We start from the raw sequence: 14,691 nt of genomic DNA on the forward strand, positions 1-14,691 counted from the left end.
GCTCCTTGAGATTAATTCCATAAGTGAAAGTCAGTTATCAGGTTTCCTGTTAAATGATTGGTCGACATGACTGCATTTATCGAAATTTTACAGATAACGGGCTCCAATGTTATCGTAACAATTAGAAGTATATGCAGCAGGGTCCTTCCTGGTGTATTTCAAAGATGTTCATAATGGGAATACGCAGGGAAAACAATGACGTGTCCTGAAACTTGTTATCTCAGCTAACAATATTAAGTCATTCGAAATGCTTTTCAATATCAACATCATTATAATGTTATAACTTCCTTGGAAGGGTGTCACTTAGTCCCTTAAAATGGGTAACACAGCGTTGTAAACGTGATAAAGCGTCATATGACTAGCTTTCAGATGAAGCATTGTATTTGATTATCTTATCAGATGCCAGTAGAAAGTCTCTTTTTGACATCTCTTTATTTCAAGTGGTTACTTGCATCACTTTATTTAACATGCACTTGAATGAAGACTGCATGCATCTCAAGAGAATAAGTTGCACTATTTTACGTTTCAGTTCAGCCTTTGATCGCGGGAAAAAAAATCTTTACGCGTTGTACGACAGTGTACGAGATCATTATCATGTAAGAATACAAACAATCCGTAAACTTCGCCCTCATTAAACCTTGAACTATGTCTACTGAGAAGCAACAGTGTCAACATCAGTTCTACGTGTCCCATGATCTGCGAGACAATCCATTAATAGAAATAGGATACAAACGACATCGTCGCGGGGAGGAGCTCCACATTTTATTCCACTCATTCATTTTTCATTGAAGAATTTCGTCTGTCTCGGAAGGGTGCATTGCTTGTCCTGTGTTCGACTATCTCCCCCTTTTTAAATCATGATGGCTGAAATTCTTAACACTGTCGGACATAACTATCCAAACTTGGACTCAACTTATTCGTTATGAAATTTCTCAGTCTTTCACTATACCTGCGATGGATAGAAAGTACAATCTCGTTCTCCTGTTAACATTGACTGCCAATGTGCTCTGTGGCCACAGTGGAAAAGGTAGGTGTAACTTTATTTATCATTATCCTGCACTCACTGGCGTAGCCGGGGGGGGGGGGGGCGGTCGCCCCCCCCCCTAAGATTTGGACCGGGGATTTGGGAGGCGAAAAAAAAAATGCGTGTATATTGTATGCATGCACATGAAGCGGGTCTCCTTTGCAACCTTTCTTCAAATAAGATCATATTTGCTTTTTGAAACTTTCACTCAAAGCGTGCACCAGATCGTTGAATTTCAGTTCAAAATATGCAAAATCTCTCGTGCTTGGGAGGGGGTATCCCCCTCCCAAACCCTCCCCCTCTGTGCCTCTTTCCCTAGCTTAGTACACTTTTTAGATTTACAAAAAAAGGGAATAATTCTGAGTGCACAAGACTTATCACTTAATTCCGAAAACTAAAAGTTCCCTCATGTACATTTCCTCCCTCAGTCTCGCCTCCCACCCATCAAATCAGTTTTTTTCTTTTTGGTGATTTCCCAAATATTCCATCTATAATATGCGTATACGAGATATCTCCATTTCAACCTTTAAAAGGCAAAAGCTCCATAGTAAGGGAAAGATGGAGATAACACTCGCCCTCCCCCCCCCCCCGCCATGCATAGAAGTAGACTGTGGCTATACTTTGAACATAAACAGTTTTCCAAATATGACACAAAATGTGCGCACCAAAACGTTAAACTGCAATCAGAAAATTATACAGAATCTCCTTCCACAGACACTTCCCTTCTCACGGATTGACAAATTTCCAGATATTCCAACAAAAGTGTGTGCCAGATTGTTGAATTTCAGTTCGAAAAGCTTAAAACTGAAAAAAAGGCTCCCTTGAATATGGGAGAGGTATCTTGCCACGCATTCATTGCTTGTTACCCACTATAGACTTGGTACATTTTTGGGAATGACAATTTCTGAATTTTCCACAAAAAGTGTGCCCCAGATCGCTTTATTATTCTAAAAACGCAAAAGCTTCGCGAGCGGGAGGGGGAATCCCCCTTCCCCTAAGCTCTACCTCACTAGACTTTGTACATACACAGAGATGATGCACATTCGGAATAAGAGCTAAATTCCGTGATTTTAACACTTCGATGAAAAAGTATTGCACCAAAAATTTGCACCAGATCGCTGAATTTCAGGTCTGAAAACGCAAAAATCACTTTCGTGTGGGAAGGGATATGCCCCTATCTACACCCTCGTGTGCATGTTTTTTCTGTTTGATTGCTGAACAGACAGCGTTCATGATATTCAGTGTAAGAATTAATACAAGAAGATTATCTAAATGATACCATTTTATAGACAAATTGTTCAATAATAATCTACATCAAAATATACTGCTACCTTAAACAAGTGGGACTGTTTCACGTCCATACAACGCGCAATAACATGCATCAAACTGCACCATTTGCAACATCAAAATGCAAAAAGTTCTTACCATGGGAGGGTGGACACCCCCTCTCACACCCTCCCCTTCCCCCTCGCTCGCTCCGCTCGCACGGGTTCAGTCTCGTTCATGATATTTAGTGAAAAGAATTAATACAAGAAGTGTCTTTAAATTATACCATATTGTAGGCAAATTGTTCAATGATAATCTACATCAAAATATACTGCAACCACAAGTCGGACTGTTTGGACTCGTTAAAACACGCAAAAACATGCATAAAATTGCACCATTTGCAACATCAAAATGCAAAAAGTTCTTACCGTGGGAGGGGGACACACCCCTCTCACACCCTCCCCTTCCCCCTCGCTCGCTCCGCTCGCACGAGTTCAGTCTCGTTCATGATATTCAGTGAAAAGAATTAATACAAGAAGTGTATTTAAATTATACCATTTTATAAGCCAATTGTTCAATAATAATCTACATCAAAATATACTGCTACCTTAAACAAGAGGGACTATTTCACGTCAATAAAACGCTCAAAAACATGCATCAAACTGCACCATTTACAACATCAAAATGCAAAAAGTTCTTACCGTGGACCCCCTCCCACACCCTCCCATCCCCGTCGCTCGCTCCACTCGCTCGGGTTCAGTCTCGTTCATGATATTTAGTGAAAAGAATTAATACAAAAAGTGTATTTGAATTATACCATTTATTGTAGGCAAATTGTTCAATGATAATCTACATCAAAATATATTGCAACCTTAAACAAGTGGGACTGTTTCAACTTGTTAAAACACGCAAAAACATGCATAAAATTGCACCATTTGCAACATCAAAATGCAAAAAGTTCTCACCGTTGGAGGGGGGGGGGGGGGACACCCCCCTCCCACACCCTCCCCTCCCCCTCGCTCACTCCACTCGCTCGGGTTCAGTCGCGTTCATGATATTCAGTGAAAAGAATTAATACAAGAAGTGTATAAACTATACCATTTTACAAGCCAATTGTTCAATAATAATCTACCTCCAAATATATCGCTACCTTAAACAAGTGGGACTATTTCACGTCAATAAAACGCTCAAAAACATGCATCAAACTGCACCATTTCCAACATCAAAATACAAAAAAAGTTCTTACACCCTCCCCTCCCCGTCGCTCGCTCCGCTCGCTCGGGTTCAGTCTCGTCCATGATATTTAGTGAAAAGAATTAATACAAAAAGTGTATTTGAATTATACCATATTGTAGGCAAATTGTTCAATGATAATCTACATCAAAATACACTGCAACCTTAAACAAGTGGGACTGTTTCAACTCGTTAAAACACGCAAAAACATGCATAAAATTCCACCATTTGCAACATCAAAATGCAAAATGTTCTCACCGTTGGAGGGGGGGGGGGGACACCCCCTCCCACACCCCTCCCACACCCTCCCCTCCCCCTCGCTCACTCCGCTCGCTCGGGTTCAGTCGCGTTCATTATATTCAGTGAAAAGAATTAATACAAGAAGTGTATTTAAACTATACCATTTTATAAGCCAATTGTTCAATAATAATCTACATCAAAATATACTGCTACCTTAAACAAGTGGGACTATTTCACGTCAATAAAACGCTCAAAAGAATGCATCAAACTGCACCATTTCCAACATCAAAATGCAAAAAAGTTCTTACCGTGGGAGGGAGGACACCCCCTCCCACACCCTCCCCTCCCCGTCGCTCGCTCCGCTAGCTCGGGTTCAGTCTCGTTCATGATATTTAGTGAAAACAATTAATACAAAAAGTGTATTTGAATTATACCATATTATAGGCAAATTGTTCAATGATAATCTACATCAAAATATACTGCAACCTTAAACAAGTGGGACTGTTTCAACTCGTTAAAACACGCAAAAACATGCATAAAATTGCACCATTTGCAACATCAAAATGCAAAAAGTTCTCACCGTTGGAGGGGGGGGGGGGGGGACACCCCCTCCCACACCCCTCCCACACCCTCCCCTCCCCCTCGCTCACTCCGCTCGCTCGGGTTCAGTCGCGTTCATGATATTCAGTGAAAAGAATTAATACAAGAAGTGTATTTAAACTATACCATTTTATCGGCAAATTGTTCAATAATAATCTACATCAAAATATACACGTACTGCTACCAAAAGTGGGACTGTTTCACGTTGATAAAACGCGCAAAAACATGCATGAAATTGCACCATTTACAACATCAAAATGCAAAAAGTTCTTACCGTGGGACGGGGGAAACCCTCCTGAGCTCCCACACCCTCCCCCCCCCTCGCTCGCTCCGCTCGCTCGGGCTCGGTCGCTTCGCTCCCTCGCAGACTAACCGCCCCCCCTAAGATGAAATCCTGGCTACGCCGTTGCCTGCACTCATTTTAGAGTTGTGTTGGGCCTACCAATGAAGGGTGTGTTTAAACTGACGCAGCCAGCAAAAAAATCTTAAAGGGATCGTACAGTTTTGGTTGAGACCTAATTTCAGGTTTTTATCTTTTTGTGGTGAGATAGTGAGAAACCGCTTATAAAATATAGAAGAGCATGTAATTCTATGATGAATTCAATGTTTATTTGGCTAAAAGTAGTTTTTAAATGGCTGAGATATTCAAAAAAGAGCAATTCTAATAAAGTGTGGGCCCACATGTTATTACGATCGCTTTGTTTTACGGTTTTTTTTTTTTGGATGTTTCAGTCATGCCAAACCCGATTTTCATCAAATAAACTTTGGATTCCTCTCGAAATGGTATGCTCTGTACTATATCATAAGTATTTTCTCACAAAAAGTTAAAAAGCCCAATTCTCCCCTCCACCAAGGTAACTATACTATCCCTTTAACCGTTTATGGTATACCTTCCTTTGTCATATGATGCAATGAATCGGGGTGGATGGGGAGTTCAGCCTTAAAGGGATCGTACAGTTTTGGTTGAGACTTAATTTCATTTTTAACATTTTTTGGTGAGATAATGAGAAACCTGTTATAAAATATGAAAGAGCATGTAATTCTATGAGGAATTCAACGTTTATTTGATGAAAATTGGTTTTGAAATGGCTGAGATATCCAAAAAAAGAGCGATTCTGATAAAGTGTGGGACCAACACTTATTACGATCGCTTTGTTTTACTTTGTTTTTGGATGTTTCAGCCATTCCAAACCCGATTTTCATCAAATAATGTTTGAATTCCTATTAAAATGGTATGCTCTGTACTATATCATAAGTGTCTTCTTGGTATCTCGCAAAAAGTTCAAAGCCCAATCTTCATCTCCACCAATACTGTACCATACCTTTAATGTTGATATCCAAGCTGCTGATTCAGTCCAGGGCAGCGCCACCTCCCTGGTCTGTCGTGGTTGATTTAACTTTTCATATGTGCCGTAAGCTAGACATTGAAGAAAATAAGAACGATTTTTTTTTTTTTTTTTTTTAGTCATACACTATACGAGTCATGAAGCCCACGAGTCACAGAGTCCACGAGCTAGACACCTAAGCGGTTACAGTTCACTACTACAAAGGTTCGTTCATGAAAAAATGAATAGGGCTCGGTACTCCAATGGTTCCTTAATCTGAAAAAAAAAAAAGAGATAAGGATCAGTATTCTGAAGTTTCGTTTAACGAAATGGAAACATAGAGTGCTATAACTCGAATTTGGTTCGCTAACCCGTAAAAAAAAAAAGGATTGGTTATCCCGAGGTTGATCTATCATGTTTCAATAGTTTAAGGTTATAGCACGCACGTTCTTTTCAGATTATTAGGATTGAAGGGATGGTACAGCATCGGTGGAGATGAGAATCGGGCTTATAATTTTTTTTGCGAGATACCAAGAAAACGCTTTTGATATAGTACAAAGCATATCATTTTAAGAGGAATTCAAAGTTTACTTGATGAAAATCGTTTTTGAAAAAACAGAAACAACCAAAAACAAAGTAAAACAAAGCGATCGTAATAAAAGTCTGATGGGGTCCCACACTTTATTAGAATTGCTCTGTTTTCGATATCTCAGCCATTTCAAAACCAATTTTCGTCAGTTAAACGTTGAATTCCTCATGGCATTTCATGCTCTCTCACATTTCATATAGAGGTTTCTCATTATCTCACCAAAAAATGTCAGAATCCTAAAATCAGGTCTCAACCAAAGCTGTACCATCCCTTTAACGAACATTGCAATTATTTCTTCTTTTTTGACAGTCTCTCGGATTAACGGAGCTTCTAAATAACCAACCTTAATTCATTTCTGGATTAATACAAATGCAGAATAACGAACCTCGTTTCATTTTAGGATTAAAGACCGTATGGAAAAGCGAACCATGGGGAATAACGCCACAAAACGTTTGGATTGCCTATGCCTATTTCATTTTCAACAATGTTTGAATTAATGAACGTCTTTGAGGTAAAGGGAATTTGTGTGTTTATTTGGAATAACGAACCTTACGAGTAACGAACATCACCTAGTAAACAGGCCCAGATATGAGCTAGGTATAGACACTTAGAAAATGAGGCACAATTTTAAGAGCTTGACACTATACAGGCGCATACATAATTTAAACCCTATGATATCATTTTCAGCTCATGGATTTTGTTTTCCTTCAGTGTCGAACTTTTGGGCGTCATTTGCCTATAGTCTGATAGTATGTAGCTCGTGCACCTTATTTGCCTCTCCATATCTCGTATAGACCTCACAGCTTGAGGGCCTATTTTCATATCATTTCACTTCATTTATCAAGTTTCCACAAAATTTGACAGTGTTGTTATCGTAACATAATCCATAAAATGAAAAGTTACATATAGTCTGTATATTCAGTATTTGGTGTCTACATTAATATTACATGACACCATGAATTTAAATCAGTATAAAGTACGTTACGTTCATATTGGATGATGAAGAATCTGTGCGGGGGAACCTGCATTGAAACAAATGTTCGTGGGGGTAGAAAAAAAAAAGCACTTTCATACACACACCACTTTTTTTGTTTTATGATATTCTTTACTCGAGTTTCATCAAATCCACATTAACAATGAAATTAATATTACCAACAACCAAAGAGCAGCTGTATTCTCCTTTCTTGTACTGCTGAATCATTTTTACAACATACACCACAACATATTTGTTTTTTTTTTCGAAATCATACCATGGTAATATAAGAGAAATGACATGAAACTCCGCGTAACTCCCAGAAAAAGCTATTTTGATCAACCTAATCAAGCCAATCAAAATGTGCCTTATTACACACACACACACACACACACACACACACACACACACACACACACACACACACATACTTGTATTACTTGTGAGCTGTGTGACTCATGGATGCCGAGCTCGTGACGTGATTCCCCGAACTTAAGCCTAGTACCATGGACCTAATATAACGGACTATTAACGGCTGTCTTTTTTTGATGTATCACATACAAAGTTTCTCGGTATTACAGTAGACGATAAACATTTGTGGAAGCCTCATATTATTAGTATTAGTAAAATAATTTCGCGTAATATTGGTATTATTAATAAACTTAAATTTCATATCCCGTTGTCTTCTTTGTTGACGTTGTATTTTTCATTGATATTACCTTATTTGAATTATGGAATTTTAGCATGGGGCAGTGCCCATCAAACTTTATTAGATAGATTATTGTTATTACAAAAAAAGGCACTTCGTATCATTTGTGGCGTTTCTCCATGTTCCCATGCAGATCCATTATTTGCTAGATATAAGATTTTAAAAATCAAAGATTTGTTTTTCTTTCAGCTGGGTCAGTTTATGTTTAATTATAACACAAATGCACTTCCTAGCGTTTTTGATTCAATGTTTCTACGAAATCAATCTTTTCATAATTATCCCACCAGGCGATCAAATGAGTTTCATTTACCCCTTCTGAGAACGTTATTGGCACAAAATACATTTATATACAGTGGCCCTAGATTTTGGAATTCTTTAAGTTGTGATATAAAACATTCTTTATCTTTGAATTCGTTTAAGCGTAAGTTAATTTTTTTTTGTTGAACTCATATTAAGCTATATGATTCATTACCTAGCTGGTCTTTACATCGTCAATCGTTGATTTCATCATTGTGTATTTTTTACATTATCTTATTTGTATAAACTTTGTTCGGCTGATCGAGCTGAAACACCTCAATTCCCTTTTCTGATCCAGATGTACAGCACCTCAATTCCATCTTCTGATCCCGATGTTCAGCGTGTTGGCTTTTCCTTTCACTTCCTTTTTCTTTCTCCCCTTTCTTTCCATTGTTCTTTTGTGTTTTATTACTGTCATGGTATACCCTACTGTAAAGTCATGTAAAGTCGTTGTGTTTCTACTGTCTTGTTCTGTCCTGTCTTGTTCTGTCCTGTCTTTGTAAAAAAAAAAAAAAAGTTCAATGTATTCACAAGAATCCTTTGAGTGGTTCACAATTTACAAGCATGCTTTTCAGTGAACCTCTCCGTTCTTTCTTTCTTTTTTTCTCTCCAAACATAACTTTGTATTTTGCCGATATGCATGTATAATTTCGTATTTGTTAAACATTATCTACCATGTAAAGTCGAATACATGCCTATGTTATATCTTCTGATTCATTTCGTGTTATGTTTGACGAAAAAGAAAGAAGGAATGGAATAAATGAAATGAAATGAAATGAAATGATGTAATGATCGTCACCGACACATGATTATGTGCATCTTAATGAGTACATTCAGGTGTCTTGATAATAACGATTGTCTGATCATGCATCGTCACTAACAAAAGAATCGTTTTGCTCCATTTCAGTCTTGTTTGATGTGCCTTTTTCAGACGGAAATGTCTTTGAATGAATACAGATTATGAGGGGCGGCAAAATCCGGTCCTGAGATCATGACAAATTTTGTGTCAAAAGATGGGCAATTGCTGATTCGCAGATTTTCGCACATGCATAAGATCTTTACTAAGTGACAAGATTTACCTGTTCTCTACCATCCCTTTTTGCTCTGGAATAAGCTGCGGAAAAGTGAAATATTGAGATCACAAATGACAATCATTCTGCCAAAATGTTAGCTTTCCTTTAAAAACTGCCTGCTTCTCCCAAGCGAGATTGTTTAAGGCATAATTTCCTAACATATACATCGTAACTGCACATTCACTTTACTTGATTTTTGTTAGTTATTTTCTTCTACGCATAAATAGTTGTAGACAATCATGGGATCAAAGCAGCGAAGGATGCTAAAAATGCATTTCTGGGGCTTTTGAGTTGTACAGGTGCATGAACTGATAACGATAGGATGAATGTCCTTGTGTATTAGGTCCATGCTAGTAGGTACACTTTTCCCTCGCACAAAATCAACTTAGACAATAACGTTGCTCCTTGACTGCTATACTTGGAATAACCTCTACGTCTGGGACTATAAACTTATTCACATTTACATGTTCATTACATTTGAAATACTGCAAATAAGCGTAAAGCGTAGATCCCTAAAGAATCAAATTTAGATTTGTATTTTGATCTGTAAATATAGGCCTAAAAGAAAGAACTGAAGTGGATTAAGTTAATGAATATTATTTTCAGGGCAGTACTCGTTGTTGCGTTTCAAAGGAGAATCACAACGTGGATGATTACACTTTGGGTTAACCTCCCATTACCATTCTGTTCACGTCACAATATTCCTGGACGACATTCTTAATTACCATTCAGGATACCATTGATTTAATTTAAATTGTGTAAGAATAGGATCGTATGATTATGATATTGGAACCATCACATTGTAAATGTATTTTTGATAATCTTCGAAATAAGAAGAATGAATAAAAAAGCTCAACAAAAGTTGAAATGTCAACATTGGTTGTTTTGAGGGAACTAAAATTGCCTGTAATCGGTTCTTCTCTCAAAAAAATAAATATGACTTTGAATGTAAAATTAAACTCGATCACCATTTGTAGTCCGACTACTTCACCGGTTTAAATTGCAAAACACGTATGTGAAAAAAAGGCACACACACACAAAAGCTTGCCTCTTCAGAACCCATTTTATTCATCTATTTATTTATTAATATTTTTTTTATTTTTTATTTTTATTTTTTTTTTTTTGGGGGGGGGATGAAAAATCTTTAATGGAAGAGTAAAACGCCAATTTATTATAAAGTTTTTTCCTAGTAATGCGTAACAATATGAAACACCTTTATCATAAATTATACCCTGATCTTTCGCTGCCAAAAAAGGTTCATGAAGACCGGTAGCATGTATACGAGGAGACTACTCGAATTGTATTATAATCATGCATGTAGCTAAATACAGGGCAATGACACGGACTGACTTTGCTCATGTTTCCGTCGTGTAGCTTCAGTGGTAGGCACTGCCCCCAACGTTCAAGGATGGAAAGGAGAAGACATCCGATTGCGGTGTGACATCCAGGAGGAGCCTCTCGCTGTGTTTTGGGTCAAGGAGGGGATCTCAGAGCAGCAGTCGAGGACGACCAAGGCTGAATTCTATGATGGGGAATTTTGGAGCAGGGAGGAACGGTTCGACATCGATAAGAACTTCAGCCTCGTCATCACTGACTTGGAGGTGGCAGATGAGGGTTGTTACTATTGCCAGGTCGTTCTGAAGAATCTCGAGAACTTTGAAAATTCCACCGTAATGGCGATTAGATGTAAGTAATCTATATGTATATATTTTTCCCCGCATTATGTCATTGATCAGTAGGAGATAAGGGAAGGAAGACAACAAGTGAAATGAATGAAAAAGGAGCGATGAAAGGCTTACTTGTCAATAAAAATCACCTCTTATAGCATTGCATTGACTTGTTCGTATACTCGACCTCGCCGTTACTTGAACGTATAAAAAAAAGGCAACATTATCTGCATTGATTTCCTGAGGGTACAAAACACAAAACGGCTCGCTGATGAATTCAGTACAGAAAGTACAAATAGTTTTTGTTTTGTTTTGTTTTGTTTTGTTTTTCGTTGGTTATTTTGATGGTGTCAATTGGCGCGCGTTACGATATTATATATACAAATCCCCAAAGAAAGAATACGGTTATTAAGCTCTCTTTAACTCTCATTTTGCGGACGTGTGATCTCATGTGATGCAGTATGCCGATGTTAATACAATCACATTTATTCTTCCATTTTGTTTTTCAAAGTTCGGGGGAAGGGGAGTTTTTACATTCCCTCCTCGACTGATATCGGGGAGGGGGACAATCCCCCACCCCCTGGATTTTAAACGCCCATGCATCTGAGCATTCTTCAAGGTTATAGTCTCATCTGTGTTCAATAACAAATCATGTTGCTGAAGTACAACCGTCTTTGCATGAAAGTAGGATAAAGTCCGAAAATCATTTTAGTTATTTCTGACGGAAAAAAAATGGGATTCGAATACAAATATTATGTTTCATACCGAAAATGATCTTTTTTATTTTCCTAGCGATGGCGTCAAGACATACAATTGAGGAATGCGTTGATAAGAGTCAATCTCATCAAAGCCGGTGTATATACGAAGCTCCCTCCAGCACACCTACCTTTAATCTTACGTGTGTCGTGAGTGGATTCAAACCTAACGTTTCCATGCTATGGACCGAGGAGTCGGGAAAGAGACTGAATTCAGTGGTTTCACATCAGAGCACACTTTCTGACGGCACATACGAGAGGTTCGAGACAATCACTGTATCAGCTAAGCATGGGACAGAGCAAACCTTCATGTGCACGGCTACCGGTGACTCGCTGAATGGAGTGTCGACCGTAGAAATCACTATTCCGCCTATACCAGGTTTTGAAATGTTGCCAATTGTATGTTTCTGAATACATGTAGTAACTGGTATAGACGTGATCTTGCTTAAAACCAATGTTCTGATTGAGACTGGTCACGGATGAATATAGTTAGCTCATTCATACTTTGACCAAAGTAATCATCCCGCTGAAAAATTGTTCATTTTACTATTCTCCAATTTATTAGTAAAAATGGGGGAAACGTGCATACTAGGAAAATGTTGACCTATTTCAATGAATGATAATAATAATGATAATAATAAAATGATAATAATAATAAAATGATAATAATAATAAAATGATAATAATAATAATAATAATAATAATAAAGCAATAATAATGATAAAAGTAATGATATTGACAGTATTAAATAGTAAAAATAACGATAAAAATAATAATAATGTTAATAAGCAGCAGCATCAGATGGAAAAACCCTTACGACTATTGATAGAGGTACACGTCACAAGTCCGAAACCAACGAGTTACACAACCCACGATTCACACATTCCCAGATATCAACACTTCTAGGCAAGGAATTGGCCCATGAGCATAGGTATTAAAAAACGGCCCACCAATCCGACACTCGCTTGGCTTAACATGTTCAGTTTTTGTTGAGACCTAACTTCATGTTTCGAACATTTTTGGGTGAGATAATGAGAAACCTCTTATGAAATATGAAAGAGTATGTAATTCCAAGACGAATTCAACGTTTGTTTGATGAAAATTGGTTCTGAAATTGCTGGGATACCCAAAACAGAGCAATACCAATCAAATGTGGAATGTTGCGACACGGATTGTAGCCCCTACACGGCTCGGGGCGACAAGCCGTGACGCCAACTCAGTCACGGATTGTCGTCTGGCGACAATCCGTGACGCTTGTGCAGTTCCCAGTTTTTGACCTCGATGGCGACAATCCGTGATGGCAAAAAAATTGTTGCGACACGGATTGTTGCCCCGTCAAGGATTGTCTCCCGGGCTCGGGGTGGTTGCTCCGGTGTTAAGCTTTGGTGGGATGGGTATGACGGGAAAGTTATGCGTGTGTGTGTGTGTGTGTGTGTGTGCGTGTGTGTGTGTGTGTGTGTGTTTGGAGTATAACAATACAATATGTAGAAACTGTGCATGTGTGGTGGTTGTATAGTGGTAGTGGTTTGTTTGTCTGTGTGAATACGTGTGCCTGTATGCGTACGTGTGTATGTGGTATAGTATGTGTATATCAAAGGGTATGCCCATGATGGTGCATGTTTGTGGGCGTAGTCTTGTGCCTGCATGAGTATCTGAGGGGTTTGGTGTTCGTGGCCTCACGCTCCTTTTCCGGGCTTCCATATAAACCTGTGTTAAATGCAGCATGTGAAAGTATTCCATGAATCATAAAAAATCAATCGAATCATAGAATTTTTTTAAATTGAAGTAGATGAAGGGAAATTTTCTCTGCTTTCAAGCAAACAATATATTTTGGGATGTTGTCCAGCTCTAAAAAAAGTTAAGAGCCTCCATACGAGACTAGTCATCCAGTCACTCTCAAAAATGATAAAAATAGCAAATTACCTTATACATCAATAAAAAATCATTAAAAATACAAAAACCCTGATTCATTCAACTTCTTCATAACCTGCAGAAGCTCCTGTCCTCAAGCAATGTCAAACACTACCAAAAGTGGCAATTTTCCACTTGACTGATTTTAAATGATTTTTTTAGTAAAAAATAACATTACCTCATCTTTATACTGCCTTCCCGGTAGGCAATGCGCGAGTTGAATTAGGAGCGTGAGGCCTCGTGGGCTACGAAGGCCCTACGTATGTGTGTTGTATTATTGTGTGTGAGCGTTCGTGTGTCTACGTAAAGGCCGTGTCACACCAGAATTACGTGCGACTTGCAAGGAACAATTTTGACTACCCGGAGGTCCCCGTAGATGATCCGCACATGACAGTACCTAGCGTGTATCTCAAAAGTAGTCGCCCGGAGGTGCGCATGCATATTTTTTTACCCGCAACCGTGTTTAGGTCCTGTCACACCTTTCCGGGCAAGCTACTCGGGCTTGTTACGTGTAGGGATTTTCTAGCATACCGGACATTCCTGAGGGCGGAAAAGGATTTGTGCGAGTCAGCGCATGTGTCTTACTTGCTGGACGCGTTATACTTGCGAGTATACTGTGTGACCTTTGTACCAGTCGCGTGGGGGCTGACAACTCAGCGAAGGAATTCCTCTAATGGAATGGCTGAAATCTCACAGAATTTCATTACCTTAGCTGCATACGGGACTGCGAAGTACCTGCGTGGGAATTGCCTGGGAAGTACTGCCGCTAAGGGTCTCCTACTGGCGTTCTGCGTGGACCTCTACGGGCATTCCCGCGACTCACCCGTAAAAAGTTTTCATCATGCTCATAACTCGGCTGCGGTTAAATCGGACTTGCGTGAGCACCTCCGGGCAACTACGCGCTAGATACTGCCAGGTGCGGACCAACTGCGGAGAGCTCCGGGAAATAAATTTGTTTCCCCGCAAGTCAAGCCGCAGAAGTTCCCCCGTACAGTATGACAAGGCATGAATGAAAATTGCAAACATTCT

The 14,691-nt window shown here is 38.9% G+C and overlaps 1 protein-coding gene across 1 annotated transcript in view; it reads left to right on the forward strand.

Moving 5' to 3' along the window:
* Window positions 1–954: 954 nt before the first annotated feature.
* The window catches only part of LOC140236292 (uncharacterized), a 98,251-nt gene continuing 84,514 nt past the window's right edge, over window positions 955–14,691 (forward strand). Inside the window, exons 1-3 of the mRNA XM_072316246.1 lie at window positions 955–1,027; window positions 10,704–11,015; window positions 11,789–12,125. Of these exons, the coding sequence (XP_072172347.1) occupies window positions 955–1,027; window positions 10,704–11,015; window positions 11,789–12,125 (722 nt within the window). The remainder of the gene's footprint in view (window positions 1,028–10,703; window positions 11,016–11,788; window positions 12,126–14,691) is intronic.

The sequence above is a fragment of the Diadema setosum genome, chromosome 12 (genome assembly GCF_964275005.1).
Source record: "Diadema setosum chromosome 12, eeDiaSeto1, whole genome shotgun sequence".
In the NCBI taxonomy this organism is placed as follows: Eukaryota; Metazoa; Echinodermata; class Echinoidea; order Diadematoida; family Diadematidae; genus Diadema; species Diadema setosum.